The sequence below is a fragment of the Lepidochelys kempii genome, chromosome 26 (genome assembly GCF_965140285.1).
Source record: "Lepidochelys kempii isolate rLepKem1 chromosome 26, rLepKem1.hap1, whole genome shotgun sequence".
Classification (NCBI taxonomy): domain Eukaryota; kingdom Metazoa; phylum Chordata; order Testudines; family Cheloniidae; genus Lepidochelys; species Lepidochelys kempii.
The window spans coordinates 1815085-1839367 of record NC_136405.1 but is presented as its reverse complement, the minus strand read 5'-3'; the positions used below and the strand labels follow the sequence as shown (position 1 = coordinate 1839367).

Sequence of the window (24283 nt, the reverse complement as noted above, 5' to 3'; positions counted from 1 at the left end):
AGAACCTTTGGGCGACTCTGCAGCCCCTTGAAGGGGGCATGGAGCAGAGGCAGACCAGGGTCCAACTCAGGGGACAGACAGATGCTTTTGGCATTGGTGACAAAAGTTGGAAACACATTTGACTGGGTTTCTGCTCTGTCCCCTGCAGTCCCATCCCTGCTGTAGGTTGGGCAAAAAACCAACTCCTGAAAGCTTTCCCTGACTAGTAAATATTCCTGAAAGAGGCTGGCCATCGGGCCCTAGGCAGCAAACTATCAGCGGGAGCTGAATTACAGGAGCAGACAGCCCATGAGAACATTTGGCTCGCAATTCCCACAGAAGTCTCTGAGCCCACAGCTCCCCACCCCTCCTCTTGGGAGAGGCCTGCCTGCTATGTGAGCGGGGATGCTGGTTTGTCCTTGGTGCATGTTAATTAAACTGAGCCTGTTTGATCACTGGGCTCTGTCGGGCTGAAACGTCTCTTTCATACACACTACTACTTTGTAACTTAAAACAAGCCAACAGGTGCAGCTCCTCCAGAGGGGGACAAAGCCACCGGCTGCTAGATTGCACTGGGCGCTGTTCAGCTTCTCCTCCGGCACCAGATCAATCCCAGAACAAGCTGCCCACTCTAGCAAGGGCTTAATAAGCCAGATAAACTCCCCGCTATTCTTCCCAGACCTTTGTCTTTCTCCCTTTGTGCAGGGAGGCACTGAACAGGCAACCTGGGCAGCTCCCGGCAGCAGAGAAGGAGTCCCCCCATAATGGACCCAACGGTACCATAACTCCTGCACCATAACTCGGGGCAAGAGGCAGGGCTTCTCAGCACCAGACATTCGGGAAGAGCTGGGCGGAACAGAAGGAATATCAGAGTTAAAAAACATTTTAAGCGACATAAGGCTGCAGTGTGGCATTCCTCTCCCTTTGCATAGGTGGGGGCAGAAAAGATGGGGAGTCACTGCCCTCAGGAGAGTGGGGAGACCTGGAGGTCCTATTGTGCAACACCAGTCAGAGAAAAGCTACCCACCCCACATTCATCAGGTCTCTCTTCACTGGGGCAGTGCTACGCATGGACTCAGGGGCTCCACATGGGCCTCAGCTCTCAAGCACCAGCTGTTTGCCACAGCAACTCCACTTAGAGCCGACACTCCCTAATCTGAGGTCTGGGAGTCCAGGGATTTGTCAAGACACTTCCTGAATATCAGTGCCCCTTCGGGAAAGAAACGCTTCACGCAGGAGACCCGCAGCCTGCAACCCCCACACCGTGACTGCATGGTTAACGCACAGCCAGTCATGTCCCTTTTAGCTCTCCCACAAGCTAAGCAAGGACTGGGCTGGTCACAGACCTTGGGTGGGAGATGGCCTAGGAGCTGCAGGAAGTGGTGCTGGCTTATGGCGCTTTCTGTCAGCGTGGGCATTACCCGCTATCCTAACCAAACTCCGTGATTGGCAAATAAATTCTGCCTCCTTAATTGCCCTGTAGTTTCAGTCAGTGTGCTTTGCACTTCCTGTCCTACAATCCCTGCGCAGGGTTAATGTGCACTGGTAGGCTGCTGATGCCTTATGCCCCAGAGGGGAATCAACCAGGCCCTTCCCTGTCTCATAGGCTCAGTTAACTCCTTTAGAAGTGCTTGGAGACCCTTGGCTGAAAAGGCACGAACTGTAAGAGTCCAAATGTATTGTCACACAAACTGCTATCTGAAGTACCCAGCCTTGAGCTGCATTTCCTAGATTCCAAAGCCAGAGGGGATTGTTGTGATCACCTAGTCTGGCCTCCTGCATAACACAGGTCATAGAACTTCCCTGAAATAATTCCTAGGACAGAGCTTTTAGAAAAAACATCCAACTAGTTTTAACAATCGCCAGGGATGGAGAATCTGCCACTGCCCTTGGTAAATTGTTCCACAGGTTCATTACTCTCACCATTAAAAATGTGCACTTTATTTCAGTCTAAATTTGTCTAGCTTCGGCTTCTAGCTATTGGCTCATGTTCTATGTTTCTAGATTGAAGAGCCCTTTATTAAATGTTTGTTACCCAAGTAGCTACCCTCAGGCTATGATCAACTCGCCCCGTAACCTTCTCTTTGTTAAGCTAAATAGATGGAGCTCCATGAGACTATCGCTATAAGGCATGTTTTTCAATCCTTTAATCATTCTCGTGGCTCTTCTCTGCCCCCTCTCCAATTTATCAACATCCTCCTCGAATTGTGGGCACCAGAACTGAACACAGGATTCCAGCAGTGGTCACACCAGGGCTAAATATAGAGTTAACACTTAAAATAAGTTTTTTCATGAAAAAGCTGCAAGCTGTGAGATTATGGACGGTAACTGTACAAACCCAACTGCAGAGCAGCCCTTCAGTGGGCTAGACCAAGAGAGAGAAAGAAGAACGCCAGATCCTTCACGTTAAACTTTTCCTTTTTTGAATTCCAGTCTGAGGATGTAACTTGAGCTTCTGGAGGGAGGGTGCATCATTCCTGGGCTAGTGGCTGCTAGTGAGGGACTGACAGCCTGTGGGGAAACCTGACATCTCTGGCTAGAGGAGGGGCAATTCTGGCCCAGGTGGAATGTGTAATTGCTTTGAAACCAGTCTGAAAAGTATACGCATGATGTAACGTCCCCAGCTCTCCGCAGCTTTTATTACTCTGAAAGGGAACTAAGAACGGAGTTTAGTCTGGCAAGTTCAAGCCAGATGGTAAATGTCACTAAGTTCATATAGCTGTCGTTAGCTTTCCGAAGAGTTGGCCTCCTTCGGGGGGAGGGTGAAGGGGAGGAGAGAGAAACAATTTCCTAGCAAGTAAAATGTTCATTGCCCCCAGTCTTAAAAAGAGCAAGGGGAGAAAACTCTTCTCAGGGTTAAAGAGGACAGAGCCGCGGGAGAGGCACAGGGTAGGAGAGCTGAGGGAAGGGAGTAGCGTAGATTAACCTTTAGCCCTTCAGTATTCAGCCAGACTCTTAATCCAGCTCTTTTTTTTTTTAATTTTGTTTTAATTGTTTTTAAGGATTTTGCATGCAAATGGCCCTGGGCCAGACTAGGCCATCGGAATGGAGAAATTCTGCATTCAGCCCTCACAAAACCAGTGCAAACTGCTGTGTTTGCCAGAGTGATTGCAATAAAGCAGCCAACAAAGAGATGCAGGGAACAATAAAGAACTGAATGGCTTAGATCAGCAGGTCCTCTCGCCGGTTGCCATGGAGACCCCCACCAGGGCTTACTAAAGGTATTTCCTGAAGAAAGAGTGCACACATGCCCACCAGCTCTGCTAATCCCAACAGGAAGTGCTTACCAGGGGAGGTGGGGATTGGCTTCTTTCTGATTTCAAAAGTTTCTCTCTATTTTTTTTTGGCCAACCTCCCCCCGGCACGTTTCTGCTGTTATGATTGCCAGTAGATCCCTGGCTGCAATACTGCAGCGGGTGGAGGGCGGCTCCATGCACAGACATCTTTCAACTCCAACTCTCCAGCCATCACCTAGGCCCCGGCCCCTGCCAAACTGTGATGAGGAGAAACAGCTTCCCTTGCGCAGAGCACAACCACAGGAGCTATTGTCGCTCACAAGAGGAGAAGCCTCGAAAGTGGAGGCCCGTTCTCGTAGGGGTGGGGGAGGGAAATACACAGGCCCCACGGGCAGCAGCCCTCCTCTGTGCACAGCAATGGCTCAGTGTGGAGTGCACACATGGCTCAGTATAGGAGTCACTGCTCCGTGGCGCTGCACCCTGCTCTGAACTAGCCTCCCTTGACTCTGGTGCTGTCGGAGCGGCGGAGGGGAAAGCTGTGAGGAGCCAGCGGAGGGAAGCTTGTCCCTTGTGGCCGTGGGCAGGGGGAGTTACACCTTTAGAGTTAGCTACGCTGACCCCCCTCCCCTCCCCGGCAAACGCACTGGCGAGAGGCCTGCCTCTTGGGCTCAGCTGGCCTGGCAAAGGCAGAGTCAGGCTGGAGCCCAGAGGCCTGGTGAGACTCCACTGACTGCCCCAGTGCAGGGGCTGGCCCTGGGATCCCGCTGCAGTGCCAGGTGCGAGGGGGGTTGGAGTCTGTGTGAACCCAGGCAGGCTGAGGGCTCTGGCCCCAAACCCCTTTCCAGTGGGGACTCTGGTCCGCAGAGACTGGTCAGTCTGAACAGCCTCCCTACGTCCTGGCGACACGGCAAGGGGCTGTGCAGCTTCAGCTGGTATTCAGCGCCCCTCCGAGCTCTCCTGATGCCTTGGATGGGAGCCACCCCTCCGCTCCTTCTCACCCCCTCTCCAGAGACTATCCCTCTGCTGAGACTCTCCAGCCCCTCTCAACCCGCCACCAGCACAGCCGTAGCTCCTCTCTGAATTCCCAAATCTCCACCAGCGTTGGGGGTGGAGGAGGGAAACGTGTCAGTCTCCTGCGCCCCCAAAATCACAGGGCAAATCCAGTGCCTCCTGTAACTGGCCGGGTCATGCACGGAACTAGCAGAGGGTGGAATAGCTGAGATTCCTCCTGATGCCTTTCTGCAGCCCCAGCCTTGCCATGTGCCTTGTCCGCATTCACCTGGCCTCCCTGTTCCCATACTGCAGTGTGAACCCAAACTGCTGCCTGGCCAGGTTGGAAGGAAGGAATGCAGCCTCTCCCCCATCAGTCTCCACCTCCCTTGGACAACACCACTGGGGAGAGGCGCATCGCCCGCCTGAGAGCCTTTGGTTTACTGAGCTGGACTGGGATACTTCAGCAGTCACTCTTCCTGATGCGAGGGCTCCATTCACCACCTGGAGCTTCTGTCTCCTGGGGATCACGAGCCCCTGGGTCCCAGGGACGCAGTCTCAGGAGGAACCAAAACCTAAGTGGCTCCCTCTTGAGAGGAGGAGACACGCATGCCCAATGTCGAGAGGGTGATTGCTAACCAGGGCGGGGGGATATTGGACCCCGAGCACATTTAACTTTGGCGCCATGGCAGCTCTTTCCTCTCCATAGCAGTGGAAAGCCCTCTGGGATGTATCCATTATCTCTGGAAACCACTTGAAGTAAGAAAAGACCCTATCTGTGCAGCCCCCAACAGCAGAAATAACTCCCCACCCTTTCCTGTTGCAACAGCTTCCCCACCCATGGCCTCACAGCAATTCATGGATGTTCATTCGCTCCACTTGGTGATGTCCCAGGCGGGGATTGGTCTCACCCACCACTGAAATGCTGCCACCTCTGGGGAAGAATGTGGCACCTGTTGGCACATTAGGCCCAGAAGAAGAGAGTTTGATGGAAGTTTATAAACATTCATAAAATCAACGTGCCTCATAACAGTGGTGACTCCACAATCCCTGGGGGAAGGAAGTTAATACACTTGTCCTCCTGGGATTCCTACATTTTGTATGAGACAAAGCAGCATTTAATTAATGGGCATCACAGTGTCTTTGCAAAGCCAGCCAGAATAAACCTGTGCTATTCCCCTGGGATGTGAGCATCCTCCTCGAGATCCCTCCATCCACTGGGACCCTTTGGAGAAGGAAGGCTACTCAAAATAAAAGCTTGCACTGAGCTCTCAGATGGACACAGCAACCCCTGGCTGAGCGGCTTTCACTCCTCTTCCCTTTGTGCACTTGCTATGGTCCTGGCAAGCAGGAGCAGCATTAAAGAGCCCTGAGATGGATCCTTTTAGGGCAATCATTCCTGGCTTTTCTGTGAAACATTAACTCCGGGCCTAGCGCTTTACCTGGCGGGAACTGGAAATGTGCAGCCTTGGAGGGGGTATCCCAGTGAGCCTTTGTTCTCCTGATGTTTATATTGGGCGAAGGGCTGCAGCAACCTGTCCCACCTGCAGTGCACAGACAGGTGGGGATCCGGTGTCAGGAATGTTGCTGAAGGAGAGATGCCAGCCCTCCTGAGACACTGCAGAGACCTTGAAGACCTGCCTGTTCCCAACAACACAGTGTCTGTGAAACACTTAGCTCCAGAAGGGCCCCAGCTCTCCCCTCCTCAATAGGGTGAGGATGCAAAAGTCACTGGGCCTGCTGACACCTGAGGGACATTCAGAAGGGAAGGAACCATGCAACTGACACTTGCAAATGGTGGAACTTTACATAACAAACAGATCGGAGCAGTTTCCCAGTGCATCTGGACAGGCTTAAAAAGGGAGTAATTCAAGGCTGATCATTAAGCCAAGAGGCCTGTGGAAGGGAGATGGGGCAGGGGGGAAATTTCCCCATGTGGAGGCCACGCAACCAAGGCAGGTTTCATCCAGGCTTCAGAATCTAGCAAACCCACCCCAAATCCCTGGTTCCCATCGCCAGCTGAACAATGGAATTAGCCCAAAGGAACAGGCCAAGCCGTAACAAGGAAGGAGGCGGAGGTGGAAATCAGTGATTTAAAACCCTTGAGGCAATTCCAATCCACTTCCAAACGCAGGGCATCCGCTCCACTTACAGCTCTGTCCCTGGGCTTTGCTCAGATGCAGCCCCATAGAAAGCAGGGAACTGTGACTTCTTTCCGGGCTCTTCTGGGAGCCGGGAGGATGCTCTGCTACTTGCTGTTACAATTTATAATGGTTGAAAATTAATTGCTCATAGCAGGTGCCTTTTGGTCCATGACACACACCATGAATCTCCTCCCTTGCATCTCTGACTCACTGCCCCTTGTGGGCAGAGAGGAGCCGGGGCACTGACTCACAGCCACAGCCACCGGGTGGCAAAGCACCAGGAGTCTGGGAGGAGGAGATGAGTGAACTCCCTGGAAACCCTCCAGCCCAAGACAGCTTATGTTTTATATTCTCAGTCCCTTGGGAGCACAAGAGAAGCCACTTGCACTAAGTCCATTAACAAGCTTGCCCAGACTTCCCCTCTCACCAGCTCTGGCCAGGCCAGGCTGCTTTGGGACAGGGGCACCGAAAGGCGGTGTCTTCAGCAGCACCGCTCTGCCATCCAGGATGGGTTTCCTAAGAGAGCAGGACCCTTCATCTTTTATCAGGACTTTCCATTCCTTCTTTCTCAGTGAAGTGTTGGATTGGCAGCCTGGAGAAGAGAGCGTGGGGTCCGGGCTGCAGGCAGGGAGGGGAGAGTCCAGGACAGGAGCTGGGGAAGAGGAACTCTGCTCACTGCAAACATTTGGAGGAAGGGAAGCAGGTGAAAGCTGTTTCCCAGGGTCTGTCTCCTGGGTGCTCATTTTCCTGTTATTTCTCTACCTGTTTCAACGTGGTGAGCAGAGGGGTGAGACACAGCCCAGCTACTAACTGGATTTCACTGCATCTTAAATGCTTTGATTTCAGGCAAATCCCATAAGATGCCAGCTGTCCTCACCATTAAAATTGGAGAGGGGGGCACAGTTCGACCCCAGAGCGACGAACATGGTGAGCTGTGTGCCTTGGAGGGAGCAGGCTTTCTCTGGAAGGATGGTAGCTGCTGAGATAGCTGGGGGTGTCCCTTCCCAATAAATCCTCTCCTGTTCATTTCCAGTGCTCTGAAGTGCTTCCCCTGACCCTGCGCAGCCTACGGAGCGGGTAGCTGCGGTACCCCAGCCCCTCCGAGGGGTCCACTGCCATCAGTCCAAGAGCAGGAGACTTTGCCACAGGGCAGAGGAACTTTTTCTGTTGTTTGTAAGACTCCAGTGAGGAGCTGCTGGGATAAATCTGATCCCTCTGCCTCCCTCGGGGGAACTGTGTGTTGTAAAAACAGTGCCCCAGCTGCTAAATATGATCTCTGACCTCTAGCCGTGCACTGCGCGATAATAGCTCCCCCCACTCATCTTCTTCCCCCGGAGCTCAGCAATTAATCACAGCACCAGACACAAACCATCACTCGCTACATCCTGCTTCGACTGGCCTCCTGCAACTGCTGGCTGAGCTCTGCTGGGCTCAGAGACACCTCCCCGGCCAGACCTTGGGGCTAAGGGGAACCCATCTAGCTACCACAGTCAGAAGGAGCGGCAGGAGAGCTAGACTGGGAGTCACTTTTCTATGACCCAGGCCATATCTAGGGCAACTCCGAAAAGTCCCTGGTGTCCCCTGCGATTTACACCAGTATGGAGAGGAGAGAGTGGCCCAGCGAAGAGCAGCTCCTGCCAGGTTCTAGGGCAATTCCGCAGCAACAGAAACATCCCCAACTGCTCTGGAGCAACTCGCCAGCCCCTGAAGGGCGCCAGCCCTGGCCAGGCCCATAAGCTACCCTGCAGGAGTCTCACTTGACTCCAGCTGGTCAGCGAACATCCACTGCTCTGCGAGAGTCCTTCCAGCTCGTTGACTTTGGGGCTCTGGCTGGCAGGGTGGGAGTGGAACTAGTGGGAAAGAAATGTGGAGGGAGAACAACACCCAGAAAGCACTGCCGGCAGAGGGGGCGGACGAACTCCAGAGGCGCCATCCCAGAACATGCAATGCCACAGCCCCTGCGGGGAGGGGGCTTGCGGGTCCTGGTTCCAGTTCCCATTGCACGCGCTGTGGAGCTGACCCATCACGCTGCAGACAGCCCAGCGACTCAGGCTCCCACTGGTGTTGGCTTGCCCCAGAGCTGTCCCTCACCTAAGCCCCAGTACACCTGCCATCCTGCCGCTCCGGTCACTCATCGACGGAGCTGGAACTGCAGAGTTAAGGAACAAGGATTACAGGAAATGTATCTGTGGAGGCTCCACCACCCACAGCAAGGGCTTCATCTGCCTGACTGCCTGGAGATGATCCATGGCCTCTGGGCTGTGGGTTCGAGGATGATCTTGCCCCCTGCCAAAAACACCCCCTAGCAGGGGGTGGGGAAGAGCGAAGGAGCCTTAACTTTCCAGGAAAGAGCCAGACAAGAGGCTGGAAGATTGGCTTCCTCTCCCACTGCCCACTGGCAGACACCCACAAGATCATGCTCCCTGCCCCCCTTTGAGAGACCCCTTGCAGATGGAGCGGGGGGAGCTTAGCCTTTTAGCCAGCTGGGCTAGTGTCTGCAGTAGAAAATGGACACGCCTTCCCTCCTTGCTACCAAGGGGAGAGGGGATACAATGGAAGTGCAGGCCACAGGGCACTCGTGCTGCCCCAGTTCTAGTGGCGGCCACAATGCCCTGCAAAGCCCACAGCACTGGTCCAGCTGGATTTAAAGTGACTGGCCAACCGGACCCTGAGAGGCAACACGGCAGCGAGCCAGCAGCACCCAGCACTTTGCATAGTCAGCTCTCTCAGCAGCAGGTGGCCCAGGTATCTAGCAGTTCTGGGGGAGCTGAGGCCCATCGCTCAACTCATCTCCATGGACCGGCATGTGGGGCAATGCACAGGGCCTCAGGGGAGTGAGGGGAAAGGGCAGCGTGATTCCTTGCAAAGCTCAACTCACATGCTACTAGCAGAATCTCTGCCCTAAGGAAAGCACAAACCCCGAGAGGGAGGGAGGGAGGAGTCGGAGAGGGAAAGAGGATTAAAATACTAAGGGAAAAAACACCCCAAAATATCCCTGGGGAAAGGCAAAACAATGGACCTCTAGCCCCCTGTGGGCATGCTCAAGAGAGGATGGATGGGCAGGAGGATCAGGCACTGGACTGGGACTCCAGAGATCTGGATCCTGTTCCTGGGTCTGTGCTTCTGAATTGGACAGTGCTTGATACCACAGTGCCAGGCACAGTACAAAACCCCAGAGAGTGAGGATGGAGCTTTAGGCATACGCTGGACACACGGATTAGACAGACCTCAGACCAGGAGCGTAAATGGTGGATGAGGACACGAGCATGTTGGGGAAAATAAACCTCTGTGAGTTTCTGCAGGTTTTCATTTAACCTGAAGACAAAGACTGGCTTTGTGAGGGAGACCGAGTCTGCTCATGGAAATACCTGGACTTTCCCGTTTAACTAGATGTTTTACCACCTCCAAATTTAGGGAACTATAAAAGGCAGTAAGTGCCCATTAAGATTTTATTTGCTGCAGATTTTTCAACAACTGGTGGGAGCCCTGACATGGGCAGAATTTCACCAGACTCAACGAGGAGGAGGGTTGGAGACTTAAAAACCTTCCTCTCCTGCTAAAGCAGAAGCTGCTCTCCCAGCGCGAGCCCTGGGGATTATTACATCTCTGAGAAGGGAGTGTCAATGCCTCTAAAACAGATGTGAACCGAAACCCTATAAACATAAAAACCGGAGTCCAGAAAAGCTGCTGCCTTTGCAATGAATGGGACCCAAGTGCAGTCACTCGCTATTCCCCAGGTGACGCCTACCAGGCCCCGCAAACCACTGCACTCGTTAAAAGAGAAACAATTCAGTTGCCTCCCTGTCGCCCATTCGCTTGCCATTAACACTCAGGTGGGCCTGGCACACCCTGACCTGCCCAGCTGCTTCCCGCAGGGCGAGAGGTCATTGGCTGTGGGGCTGGCAACCCAGCACCTGGCCTGTGGGCACAGGAAGGAAACGAGAGTGAAAGAGTCTCCTCCCGCAGCAGGCCCAGCCAGCTCCACCCACCAGTGCCCACAGCCTGGGCAGCTGCTTCAAAAACCCAAACTAAAAAGGGAGGAAATGATCGGGACCCGTTCTCCTTCCTGGCCTGTTAACTGAGAACCGGGTAGCTGCCGCCACGGCCTTGCACGGGACAGCGGCAGTGAGTCCCCACCGGCTCCAAAGCGTTCCACAGATGTACTGAGCTCAGTCTCAGCTCCACTGGGCGCTAGGCAGGGATCCTTGTGCCCAACTTCCAGACACACAGGCGGGAGGGGACCTGCCCAGCACGAAGCACTGACCCAGCATAGAACCCAAGGACCTGCTGGTGTTGTTCAAATGGGTGCCTAAAGTTAGGTTCCCAAGTCCTCCTTTGGCACCTAAATAAGCAGCCTGGTTATCCACAACACTGAGCACTCAGCAGCTCCCGCTGCAGCCACGATTTGCCTACTTGTGCCCTTAGCACAGGGCCCTCCCTCTGCCCGAGAGCTATCCTACAGTGCCTGAACACACCTCTCCGGTTAGACAGCAGCGAAGGACACAGAGACCCTGGATGTGACGCCAGCCTGGGGGAGAGCGGGCTTCCAAACAATCCTGTTCAGGCTGTACAAACCCCCTCCTGGCAGAGAGCAGTGCAAAAGGCAGGTAAAATGTGTGTACATGCGGATCTTATTGACCCTCTCCTACTGGATATTTGAGGGTCCATCCACACTGGGAGCAGGACCAGGCTAGGTACAACCACTTCCCAGCGTGGAGTCCACATGGACAGAGAATGGTTTTCTCTGTGAACAGCCTCCTAGTGGGTGCCAAACGACAGACTCTGCCCCCAGCAGGGTTCCTCACCATGGCTGTGTCAATGTAGCAGTGCAGGGGGTGCTGGGAAATGCTAAAGCTCAGTGCTCATTTTCTAGCTGCTTGCTCTGACTGAACTGCAGCTCAAGAACATCTGAAGACAACGGAGCAGACTGGGGCAGGGAAAGGGGAAGGGGAGTCTTCCCTGGAATCCTCACTAAGCTCTCAGAAGCTCAACACAGCCCCATCACTCCAAACCCGGCAAGCTACATCCCATGTACCGTCACGGTCTCCACGCCCCATGGAGTCACTCTCTGGGACTAAGGAGAGCCAGTCCTGCACCACCCTTCACACACCTGGGGGAGTTTCAATCATATTCCAAAGCTCTCTAGGAAACATCTCCAGGGATGGGTGGCTTTCTAAGCAGAACCCTGTTTATTCAAGACAACTGCATATTGGAGAGGGAAAAAAAGAAGCAAAGGAAGTTAAAATGCCAAGAGGAGAGCTCAAAGTTTGCCATGTTTTGTGGCACCTCTGGGCTCTGTGCTGAGCAGCAATGGTGGCCTCTGGCTCCAGAGCCAGTTACTACTGTCTGGAAGGCAGTACGGGGACGGGAGTGCCAGGATGCCGGCTCCTGGGCTTGCATCACCCTGTAGGGAAAGGTGAGGCCATTACCATGCACGACAGTTGTATCTCTCTGTAGCGTTCTAGAGCTCCCATCACTGGGACACATTGGTGCCAAAATCGGTACGCTAGCCAGTACACCACGGCTGTTCATGCTTTAGGCTTGGATTTGCAAAGCAGCCAAAGGGGGTTAGGCACCCAAATCCCATTGAAATTCAGTGAGAAAATCCCAGCCTTATTCACCAACACGGCTCACTTGTGGTACCATACACTTCATGTCGTCCTGACCATTCCAGCATTGCTGTGTTCCCCTAGGGAGTGGGAGTGCTGGATACTCTCCCGCAAACAGCAGCCACCATCTGGTTACAGCCCTGTTCCTCCCCTCCAAGCCATCAGCTGCAGACAGACAAACCCACCAATCACTGCAGAGAGACATCAGCACTGGGACTTCTGCTCTTTATCCCGGGGCATGTGTGGAACAATTAGCCCCCATGGTAGGCACATAAAATGGATGCCAAGCACACAATACCTTGGGGTTTGGGAGGGAGGAAGAGGACGGGTGGAGAGGGGGAACAATGAGTCCTAAAGACAGAAATGCCCCACAGAACATTCTTGTGTAGTTCATGCCAAGCTGCAGTAAGTCAGAACGCCTGCGCATTGGTGACTGATCTGTTTATTCTCTGCCTCGCCGTGGGGAAAACCCAGGCTTTGAAATGCCCTAGCGTTACTCGATTTTGGGGGGCTGCCTGCAGCGCCCAGGCTGGCATTGGTCCAGGCCCATTAAATACGTGGCCATTACACCTCAACATGCCACCGGCTTACAGAAAATTACAGGGGGAGAAGGGAAACACAAGCCTCCCAGCCTAGCCGGGGAGAGGCAGGTTCCCTTGGGTCTTGTTCATAGCTACTGGCAAAGAGCAGGGGAGGGGCTGTGACTGGTAATAGCAGAGTTGCCTGGGAGCCAAACCCATCTGAAACCCTTTAGTAACAAATGGTGACTAGAGACAAGTGGGAAGCTTGAGTTTGGGGGACCTGGTCTAGCCCCAGGAAAAAGCCACTTCAGCTGTGGGAAGCCCGTGCTGCAGAAACGGGCCGAGTTAGCACTCGCTCTGCTACCACCCAGTGAGTGTGTGGGCAAAGCTTGGGAGACCTGAACACCATCAGAACTCGGGCCCGAGGCAGCACCAGGAGCACCAGAGGCTTCTGCCAAAGCCAGGAACTCAGCCAACCCGCGGACATATGACAGACAAACAAGCGACGGGCAACGTTCCCCAGTTCCCCAACATCTCCACAGTCCGCTCCTTTTCGGAACGGTGCTTTCATCACGCACACTCATGGCCAGTTGAGACCAGACCGATCACCCACCATTCATGTCACTCAGGACCCAGACCAGAGCTCTAACGCAGTTCTCAGGTGAGGGCAGGCTAGTGCATTCCCCTGCTGAACCCCTCCATCCCCAGCGGTGCCATGACCACAAGTCAGTGAGCCGTTTACCATGAGTTATTCCAACGCCACAACCAGACTCCCCGACATTCAACGCAGACTACCCAGCATCCTTCAAAACAACTAGCCAAGGCAAGGCCGGTACCTGTCTTGTTATATAATGGGGGAAGTCACCACACTGATCTCCAGCTACAGCTCATCAGAATGAGGGAAATGATTGCCATGAAACAGAATCAGCTCTCCCGCAGACAAGGGGGAACCCCTATCAGCTTTGAAACAACCTGGTCAACATTTTTCATTGCACACGTTTTTTTTTCCAGATGAAAAATGGCCTTTTTTTTTTCAAAAGGTTTCTTTTGATTTTTTCCCCTTTTTAAGAAACATTCCCTTATGTTGTTTGCTTCAAATGGCAGTGTTCCTTTGGCAATACTTCCCGTTTCCCACCCAGCGGCAGCTGACGGCTGCTGAGACGCTTTTGCAGCTTCTCGGCTCAGGTAAGCCTGTCTTCCCCTAGCACAAGCACAAACCGTTCACTGCAACAGCCAACATACTCGCGGAGAGCGTTCCTGCTGCAGGACTTCAAAACAGGCTGTGCTTGTTTCATAAGAAAGTCAGAGACACCCAACATCTTATAACAATTCAGGAGCAGCAACTCAAAGAAAAGGGGCTGAGAACAGACGTGCCTCTTATCCCCACGACCTGCCCTTAAAAGGGCTCTTTCTGTCACATTTCTATTCACTAGCAGCAGGAGCTCTTGACTCCGGCCAGAGAGACTCGAGACATGAGAGGAGCAGAAGGGTGTGGTTCCTCTTACCTTGGTCTGGCAGGGTTGGTGCTGGCCTTGCACTGCACAGCGTGGCTGTGACCAGCACAGCCCAAAAGAGGAGGCACCTCCAGGTAAACATCCCAGTTCTACTGCTACTGGTTGGCAACCGGGCTCCAGAACTCCATGGGGACTCCAGTCTAGACTGCCTGCTTGCTAGCTGGGGCTCGCTTAATCTTCTCTTTCAAACTTCCAGTGCCTTCCAACTGCCAACCAGGAAACAAGAAGAGTTAGATCAGGAGTAACGCAGGTCCATGCGCAGCAACAAGCCGAGAACATGGGAAATCCTCTCTCAGATTAAACAGCACCCAACGTGGATTTTTTTTTAAAAAACTGTTTGTGTTTAAATCTATGGGGACAAGTCGCTGCTATTTCTAGCCCTCTCTTTGATTTAAAATACAAGTGTTTGCAGCTCTTTTTGTCAGTGGGTGACATATGCCACAAAAGAGAACAGCTCCACAGCGCACTAATAAAGTCACTCTGTGTGTGTGACCTTCACAGCTAATCTATAAACAGTGACGTTTCAGTCTGGACTCCACTGGGAACCTAGGGTCTGGCTGCACTTCCAAATTTGGGTGCCTAAAGTGAAGCACCCAAAGCCACATTTCAGCACCTCAATGCAGTCACCCAGTTCTCAGAAGTGCATTTCCCCTGGGCTGCAATAAAGCTGCTGAGGCTCAGCACCAGAGCTGCTCGGGAATTTTTCAAAGAAAAATGCCAGTTCGCCAAAACCGAAACTGTTTGCAGAAAGGGAGGGTCTGGACAAACCTCCCGACTCAAACAAACCTTGGCAAAAGGTCCGAAAAACCTGTCCAAATGTCCAGTTTCGGCATTTGCTAACTGAAAAGTTTTGGCTTTTCATTTTTCATTGCTTATTTTGAAGCACACAAGTTTTAAAAGGCCTGGCCTATGTCACAGTCTCACAAGATCTTTTGCTTCTATAGCATCTCTCATCTCAAAGCGATTCAGGAGCTTCAGAAACTGACCCAGATATATCTGCACCCACCACTGGGGTGCAACACAAGTGACCCCACCAGCACCACCCAACAGTAACGCAATGAAAGCAGATATTCCCATGCAATTCCATGTGTGCTGCAGCAGGGCTTGAAAAAAACAGAACAGTAACTGTCCTTCAATAGTCTCCAGCTCTAATCAGGAACATAAGGGGGAGGGGGGAGGAGAGGGATGTGTGCACGAGCGCTCAAACACATGTAACACAACAGAACCAAATTTATCTGAACTCCTCTTATCCAAAGCTTCCCATTAACCAAAACCAAACAAACTTTACATCCCTGCTTCTGTTTAGACGGAAGAGATTCTGCTGCGTTGAGCTCTGTGAACACAGGTTTTGCAGTATGACCCAGCTGCCCTTCCAATTCACCCCCGATCGATGTGCACTCTTCCAATAAATGGCATTTGATCTCCACTGAGTGACATGCCTAGCTTGTTGTGAAGAAGCAGAGAGCTTCAGGATCTGACTTCCATGGTTTAGTCTCCAGATCACTGGAATTGGAAAACCCAGACTTCTGGAACCAGAGGGTTAATTTGCATCCATTAGCTTTTTGCTCCTAACTTAAGGATACCATGTGCAGAAGATCTCTCGATCTCCCACCCTGCAGCACAGAGATGGGCAGGACAGTCTGGACTGATAAGGGCTAAAAAACACGTTTTGATTCTAAAAGTGAAACACACACATAAACCCACCAAACTGAAACCAGCAGTTGGGGCCAAGACTGAAGACACCAGGGGAAGTGGAAATTTGCCTGGATAAAGCTGAGCACAGTCCTGCTGCATCTGGGCAGCTGTGAAGCTGTGCGGCTCAACACAGGTTCAGTCACTGTGTTCCAACGAGACCCAGTTCAGCCCTCCGGTGAACGAGAGCAGCTCCCAGTGAGGTCAGGAAGGGCTGGGCCAAGGGCTGCGTTTGGCCAAAGATTGTATCCTCTGTGACTGAGAGTGAATTGGGAGCATTCAATGGCTGAGTCCATCACCACCCCCGCTTAAGAGAGTGGATGGCTGAGTCCACCCTCACCTCCCCTTAGGGGAGTGGATGCCAAGCGCCCCACAGTTAAGAATTAGCCTGTAGCTGGCGGTGTCAATAGCTTTCAGAGGGGTGGCTCACTAAGGGGGAATAGCCAAAGGCAGCCCAAGGAAGTTCCTCAACAGCCCTCAGCCTTAATGCTTGGAGGCTGATCATTCCCAGCTTGCAGTGTCCCACCCTGAGATGAGCAGCCTGGCTGCAGTGTGTTCTGGGACCTGTAGTCTCCATGGGCTGCACCACCCCAGTTTAAGTGTGTGGGGTGTCAGCACTCAGGTTCCTGGCCCATTGCCATGCCCTCTATTTAGCCCTGCCTTCAGTGCCAAGTCTTCCTGCAGGCAGCTCAGAGACCCATGACTGGGCCCCATCCTAGACTCCAAAGCACAGACCCACTCAGCCGTCCCTGGCCAACACCCTCCACAACGGGGTTAAAACAGAGGGCTAAGCCCTGCCTTCTAAGCACTACCCTTGACTTTGCAATGGCATAAAAGACACGGTCCCCTCACCGCTCAGTCATTAATGGTCCCAGGGGCACTGTGACAGACCCAGCATGTTAGAGACCTACCCAGCTAATTACATTCTGCCTTCAGAACCACCCCCCTGCCTTTTAGTTGGCCATAAGATTCTTCACTTCCTGTCCTAAAACATCAGGTCATTCTACTGTGCTTGGTTAAACAGCGGCTATGTTTGGCCCCAGATGTGGCTGCCATTCCGTAGTGGGTCAAGTCGCCTCTCTATATCTTACCTACCAGTATGGTGGATGGGAATGTGAGACTTCGTTAATGATTGCAAAGTGACTTGAAATCTGGGGCTGGGATGTGCTGTCCGTGTAGAACTGTGTGTTATTATCCGGATGATGATATCGATGCTCTTCTGAAGAGCCACAAGGCAGTGGAAAATAACCTGAATGGAAGCTGTAGTTTTCCTAGTTGAACTTTAAAAAGATTCTTCAGCTCGGGGCTCTCTGCTTTTGTGCCACCAAAACCCTGAAAACGGCTCTCAAAGGCAGTCCTGCTTTGCAAAGTGGCTCGGGTTTAGGGGCAGTGTGTTGATACTGGCAAACACCGGCACCCGACAGACAAACACCGGCTTTATCTCCACGCACCGGCATGCTCAGGCGCCAGGCAGCGAGTCTGAAAATAGTTTATTGAATGTTAACAATTTACCCGGGGTTAGGAGAGGGAGGGAATTCTTTGTGGAAAAAGAAGTCTTTGGTATTTCTGGAAATTATTTTCCGTCTCCAAGTGGTTTTGTTTATCAAGCGCACACGCTGCCCGGAACATGTCCTAATGTGGACTGTCCTCGCGAAGGCCTCTCCTGAGTGCCGCGCTTTGCCAGGGCCCGCGCAGGGAGAAGGCAGCACAGCTTGAAGCAGCAGCTCACGCAAAGTGAGTCAGTGCTGGCACAAAGCCCCACAAAATTCTTCCCCTAATGCACCTCTGAGACGGCTCATTCCAGCTGAGTCAAGGGGAGCTGCTTCCTCAGCTAACCAGGACCGAATACTTCCATGGAGAATCACCAGAATCAGTCATCAGCAGTGATCTGTCCCCTGGCTGATGCTGGAAAAAGTGACAGAGAAACAGTGACAACGCAGATCAGAGAATGGGAAAGGAAGTGACCCACTGATGCGCCGTTAAGTGTTGGAAAGAAGCAGCCCGTCAGCAGAGCAGAAACAGGCAAACAGGGAGAATGAAGGACAGGAACCTCTTCCACTGGCGCCTAACCAAACAGCCCATCCAGTGCAACCAAAATCAGCACTGAAAAGCAATTAGGCAGCCAGAGCCAAGGAGTTTACAGGGAGGAGCAAGACTGGGACTTACCGGCCTGGCACGTTCCTTTTTAAAGCTAAAACTCCCCCTATTGGAAGGGCTTGTCCTGAGTTGCAGGCCCATCACTGGCAGGAACAGAGCTTTGCTACAGAAGCGCCTATATTCTATTGACACATCCCTCCATGTCTGGGCGGCTCTTCTGCCTTGCCCCACCCCTCACGCGCCCCAGGTCTGTTCCATGCCGAGGCCCTGGGCACATGAGGTGAGGAAGCCGGGAGAGCATTTGTACCTATACAAACAAAGATGTGACTCTTCTCGGTGTTTGCACAGCTTTTCTATAAATCTGAACCGAAAATGGTTCATTCCCAAGGGCCGGAACATGAACAGGGCTGCCCGTCAGCTCCTTCCAGTGTGTGGAACCTAGTGCTACCCACAGTTCTATGCCCCTATCCTTCCCGGGGCACTCTGCAGAGTTTTTATTTTTCAGGGGAAGATTTCAACAACTAAAAATGGAAATGCTAAGAGAGAAACCATACCTAAGTGCCCCTTAGAGACCTGGCTGCAGAGGCTACAATTATGACCAGGCCCAATTACACCCACACTTCTATTTAAAACAGCGGACAGATCGCGTGTGCAACCATGTGCCCTCCCACACCAGGATGCCCTCACTCAAGCAGAATCAGACACTGAGCATGCACACACAGTTTACCTGTGCACACCCTCCCCGGCAGAATCACGCACACCGCACATTCACACACACACACCTCCACTCAGGGTCACACGCTGGTAACGCGGCTCACACATCCTCTCATTGCTTGGAGGCCCCACAAAGGCATGATCTACTCCTACACCCTTTGCTCACATATACACAACAGATGGGCAAACTTCAAAAGGTTCCCAGCTTAGACCTAGCTGTCAAGTTTTCTACAATGCTCTTCCTCACGACGGTATCTGAGAAAGCATCCAAGCACCTAGAGTTTTATCTAACCTCCTCGAAATCTCAAGAGAGCGGGCTCAGCACACAAAGGGCATGTCAATTCTTGGCTGCAAACCCAGAGCGAACGTGCATTTTTTCTGGACATTTCAGGGCTATGGAGGATTCTGACTTTACCCATTCCTGTTTGCTCACCCTTAGGGCATGTGCCCCTGGTTCCAAAGGAAAGAGTCAGAGGGTATCCAATCAAGGCCCACACTCTGCTCACAGCCCCTCTAGCTGTGTACTATTTCTCGTAAGGAATCAAGCAGTATTTTACCCTTGCATATGCTAACGGTCACCGTGTCCCACTGTCCCCCAAAGACACGCTGGTTTCCAGGCCTTTTCAGTCAGGGAATCTAGTGATCACAATTCAATGTTGCAGATAAAACCTAAGGCTGCTTCGGGACTCGACAGGGACTCGACAACTCCTAGGTCAGTGTGTCCTCAAACTCCTGTGGGCTGGGCTCAACCCAGCCACTACGGTAGGGTTGCGTTTGGTCTAACCAAACCTGGAACTTGCCCATGGGAGGCCTAAAAAGGACAATCGAATTGTCACTAGAAGAAGCAAGTCCAAGAACACATGTGCTGGGACCAGGGTGATCTAGAAAGGCCACCAAGCACCAGAGAGCGGCCTCAGCCTGTGCCTGCTACAGATCAGCACAAGGGTGGCGTGGGGGGATCCTCTCCAAAGGGCTGTGGCCAGATCCCTTCTCTGCTCGCTGTGGTTTTCCAGTCACTGTTCCTACCAGTGGCTTTAGAGCCACATGCCCTTTGTAAAGCAGCATGGAGGGGTTGTGGTGGGAGCAACTTTGGGTTGCCAACCTTCTAATCGCAGAAAACCGAACACCCTTGCCCCGCCCCCTGCCCCATCTTCAAGGCCCCGCCCCTCCAATGCTCGCTATCCCCCACCCTCACTCGCTCATTTTCACTGGGCTGGGGAAGGGGGTTGGGGTGCAGGAGGGGGTGAGGGCTCCAGCTGGGGGTGCAGACTCTGGGGTGAGGCCAGAAATGAGAAGTTTGGGGTGCAGGAGGGAGCTCTGGACTGGGGCAGGGGGTTCGGGCACAGGAGAGCATGCGGGGTGAAGGGTTCAGGAGAGTTTGGGTGCAGGAGGGGGCTCAGGACTGGGGGTTGAGGTGCAGGCAGCAGCACCTGGAGCCCCCATGGCCACCCCTATGCCTATAAGCCGGAGGGACATACTGGCCACATCCCCAGCCGGGTAGGGAGTCTGCCAGCCCCCTCAACCAGACTTCTAACAGCCTGGTCAGCAGTGCTGACCAGAGCCACCAGGGTCCCTTTCGACTGGGTGTTCTGATCGAAAACCGGACGCTTGGCAACCCTAGGGAACATGGGGGTAACAACGGGTTGCTGGAGATTTCAATATCTGACATGTGGGATTCTCTATTGTGTCAGTACCTGAAACCAAGCCAGCCCGGAGGGGCGAGTGTGCTGGGGAAGGAAACGCTCAGCAGTAGAAAGGGAAGGCTGGTGGGATGGTGGGCAGATTCTGCTCTCACTGCGGCTTTAAAGGAGTCCATCCACAGTTCAGGTCACAGCACACCACTGGTCATAAGGGAAAGCCACAGGGCGAGATGTTTTACACCCAGCCGCCTCCTTTGAAAGCAATGGGGACTCCTCCTTCCCCAGCAAGAACCATAGGAGCTGCTGGGTGCTGAGCCATATTGAAAACCGGCCCGTAATATGGGCATGAATCAAAACTGGAAGCTTCACTCAAAGACTAGGACTGGCCAGCAGCTCAGCACTGAGCACTACCATGGCAGCTACCTTTGGTCAGAGTCCTGGCTCCAGAACCGCCCTCCACAGGCCAGCAAGAACTGGCAGTGGTGTAAAGGGCTCTGGGCAATAACTTAATTCACCCAACGGTGACCCCTACACCCAGCTGAGGATCAGGGACCAGTGCCTCCGAAGTGAATCCCTTCCCATCTCCACCTGGAAGGCTGACAGCTGCAAAGGGCAGACCTCGCAACAGGCGATGGAAAGCATGGACCAAAGGGCTGTGATGGGAGACAGGGTCTCCCATCCCCAAGAGAACAGTGTGGCAGGGACATAGTTGAGGTATCGGGTGCAAAGTCCACCCCCCAAAGGCAAGCAGGTGACTGGATAACCACTTACCAAACACTGGAAGGAAGCACTACCCAGCTTGAAAATATGCATGGCCTTAGGGTAAGCTGCATGTTTTTCACTTGAGTCTCAAGATAAATAAAGGTTTCAGAGGAACAGCCGTGTTAGTCTGTATTCGCAAAAAGAAAAGGAGTACTTGTGGCACCTTAGAGACTAACCAATTTATTTGAGCATGAGCTTTCGTGAGCTACAGAGCTGTAGCTCACGAAAGCTCATGCTCAAATAAATTGGTTAGTCTCTAAGGTGCCACAAGTACTCCTTTTCTTTTTAAGATAAATAAAGCGTCAACCTCACTGCAAACTAAGGAAGTGCCACAAAGTGCCGGGACAGAATTAACCCCTCCCCCCGCCCGCATCCCTCCGCGCGCCGGACTGCACACAGGCCAGGAACTGAGTATTTGCTGAAATCAAGAGAAAACAATTCTAATAGCGTCTAGGGGAGAAAACAGTAATGTTTAAAGCAGACACAGACTTGGAAAAATACATGCCCGAGTGTGCAGCATACAGCATTTAATCCTTCCACGCAGTAAACGTCTCCGTAAGTCACGTGTACGTTTCCAGGAGCACATTGCAAGGGCTCACAGCTTAGGGGCTTCAGCAATATGGAGGGGATTATAAAAAGCGTATTCCTAATGAGTAAACTAAGATCTCAGTCAGTAGCCTCTTTAAGACTTTCCTAAATTTGCTCCAGGCACTAAGTCTGATGCAGCCATCTAGCAAAAATCTAACTGATTGCCTTTCATCACCTCAGTGGAAATATGGGATCAGGACGGAGAAGGGAGGGAACAGTTTCACAACATTGGGATACTTTTAACATTTCAGAAGTTACCCCGAACAGGGCGTGCTGTCTAATGGAAAGGACAGAGGACTCAGAGTCAGAGTGCATGCCCAGCTGGCCCCCGGCGTCTGTTCCCAGCTCTGCTACCAACTTGCCCACAGCAAAATCTGAAGCCAACATTTTCAGATGTAGCCTCAGTTTTGGGAGCTCAGTGAAAGATGCCTGGGGCCTGGTTTCCATAGTCTTCCATTGCTAGAGAAGGGGAAAAGATGAACTCACTCAATTCCAGCAAATATTTTCCTACTAGAGATAAAGACAAACACCCACAAAAGAGAAGGAAGAAGACCACCAAGTCCTGGAAAACAGAGGAGGAAGTTGAATTACCAAGGACTAGAGCCTCTGTGAGCTGGTCAAAACCCAACTGTCCTTTTCAGCAGGCTGGAAGCTACAATGCTGTGAGAACATGCATCATGGACGCAGCAGGCTGGGACTGCAAGCAAAACGGGTTCTACTTCAGGGCAAATTTTTAAACAGCTAAATACGCAAGGTTCTGAAGGGAACAATAAAGCCACCAGCTCTCCTGAAAGCATGAAGGGCTCCCTTCCCAGCTTGGTGAGAGCAGCGTGGTTCCTTATTTTAAAGCGGAATCGGAGTCGTGAATGCGGTGGAGTCAGACGCTGACAGATTTGTAGTTCCTGTGGACAAGAGTTGGTGGTGCAGAGCATGGGAATAACCTCGCTCTGTCCTTTACCATTCCAGGGCAGAGACTATCTTGATTTATTTTAATCCTCTCCAAGCAAGACAATGGGAAGGCACCAGTGCATGCCAGCCACCCCTGAGATTAAGGGAGGAAGTGCTCATGTGTGGGGAAAATGGCCACTAGCCAAAGAAATATGTGAGGACCTGTTCTCCTGATCCCCCACCAAAGCCAAGACTTGGCAGGATACCGTCTCCCTCTTCTCCCCCAGCCCCACCTCCCCCACACTGTGATTTGCATAGAGAACTTGTTAGAGATGCAAGAATAGTGAGGGAGAAAGTAACTCTGCATCTGCCTGACTAGGAAAGCAAATTTTGACTGTCCTATGTATTCAGGACTCTAAAAAACAAACCCTTTCCACGCACACACATCTTAGTAGTGCAAACAGTCCAATCGAGTACATCTTAAGGTTCAAATCACCAAAAGGAAACCGCATATTCAACTGTAACAACTGCAGCTTTCCAGTACCAATTTGTGGCAAGCTAGTTACCTAACTCATCCAATCAGAGAACAGGAACACCGTTATGTGATTTCAGTACCTAACACAGTACAAATTGCACCCACCACAATTGAATATAAAATTCAGATTTTGAGCTGCGTTGGTTAGATACATAAGTCAAATGGTTTTGTTTGCATTCCTTGATTGGATGATTTATACCACGAACCGACACAGCATAAATTGCAAGCATCACAATTGACTATAACATTCAAATTTTGCACGGTGTTGGTTAATTATATACGTCGTCCAATCAGAGAACACAAACAATATCACAGAAGCAAACCAGGCACACAACGCAAATAAGGAGCATTTACAACCTGATTATTTTCTGAAGAAATTTGTGAATAACTTGGAGTAAAGAATAATTATAGAATCTCATCATCCACTCATGATGAATTTGTGAATAAAACATCAAAATTTGTTGACTATATTATCTGCAGTATTCCCAACTCAAGCATTCAAAAATTATGAGTCAAAATCATGAGATTAAAAAAAAACAAAAAAACCCAAACCCTTGGGTTCTTCTGAATTTCCTTGGTTTTGGAGCCTTTAGGGCTTGTGTTTATAAAATATTCTAGGTAACCAGTGAGGCTAGTAACTTACCTTAAAAACCCCCAAAACAAATATTCCCATGCAATTGCATGTGTGCTGGAGCAGGGCTTGAAGAAAAGCACCAAATATCATGAACTGTGCTGAAATGGTGAGAGTTGGCAGCATTGTTTTAACTTGTTAAGAGTTATTCACTCAACTCCAGAAATGTCCAAACATCTTAAAAGGTGCATTTCAAAAATGCCAAACCGTTCGTTCGTTCTTGCTCTCACAGCAAAGGCAAGTGCAAAGCTTTCCCATGGGGCGAGTTCTCTGTATGAAGGGCCTGTCTACATCAGGGGTTTTTACATCAACGTAGCTACTCTGGTGTGGCACATCTCCCTGCGGGGCTCAAACCTCACTTTACACCGGCACCTCATCACTGGAGGTCTGCACCAGCACAACCATTCTTTCTACAGACATACAGACAAACCCCTTGTCGGAAGCTAAGGGAAAGGCCCCTATCATTCAGGGGTGCTGGAATAATTTGTACAGTGGGGGTGCTGAGAGCCACTGAACCAAACTGTGAACCCTGTGTATAATGGAAACCATTTCAAGCCAGGGGTGCAACAGCACCCCCCGCACCCCTAGTTCCAGCAGCTATCATTTTATACATTTTTAGCAGTGCATTTTAAAATGAAATGTCGTCCATTTGGAGCAGACAGAGAAGCCGCAGCACTATCAAGGGAACATCCAGGAATTTCTTGTAGCTTTGTTTCTGAAAGAGAGACGGACTGTGTTGGCAG

At 51.8% G+C, this 24283-nt stretch overlaps 1 protein-coding gene across 8 annotated transcripts in view; it reads right to left on the bottom strand.

Annotated features, from left to right (window-relative positions):
* Window positions 1-24283, bottom strand: part of FGFR1 (fibroblast growth factor receptor 1) — an 86173-nt gene that overhangs the window by 58893 nt on the left and 2997 nt on the right. For all 8 annotated transcript variants that reach the window (XR_012156318.2, XM_073325275.2, XM_073325277.2 and 5 more), the window contains exon 2: window positions 13985-14199. Coding sequence is in view for 7 of the 8 variants with exons in the window: in XM_073325275.2 (XP_073181376.1) it covers window positions 13985-14075 (91 nt within the window). In the remaining variant the exon portion in view is untranslated. The remainder of the gene's footprint in view (window positions 1-13984; window positions 14200-24283) is intronic.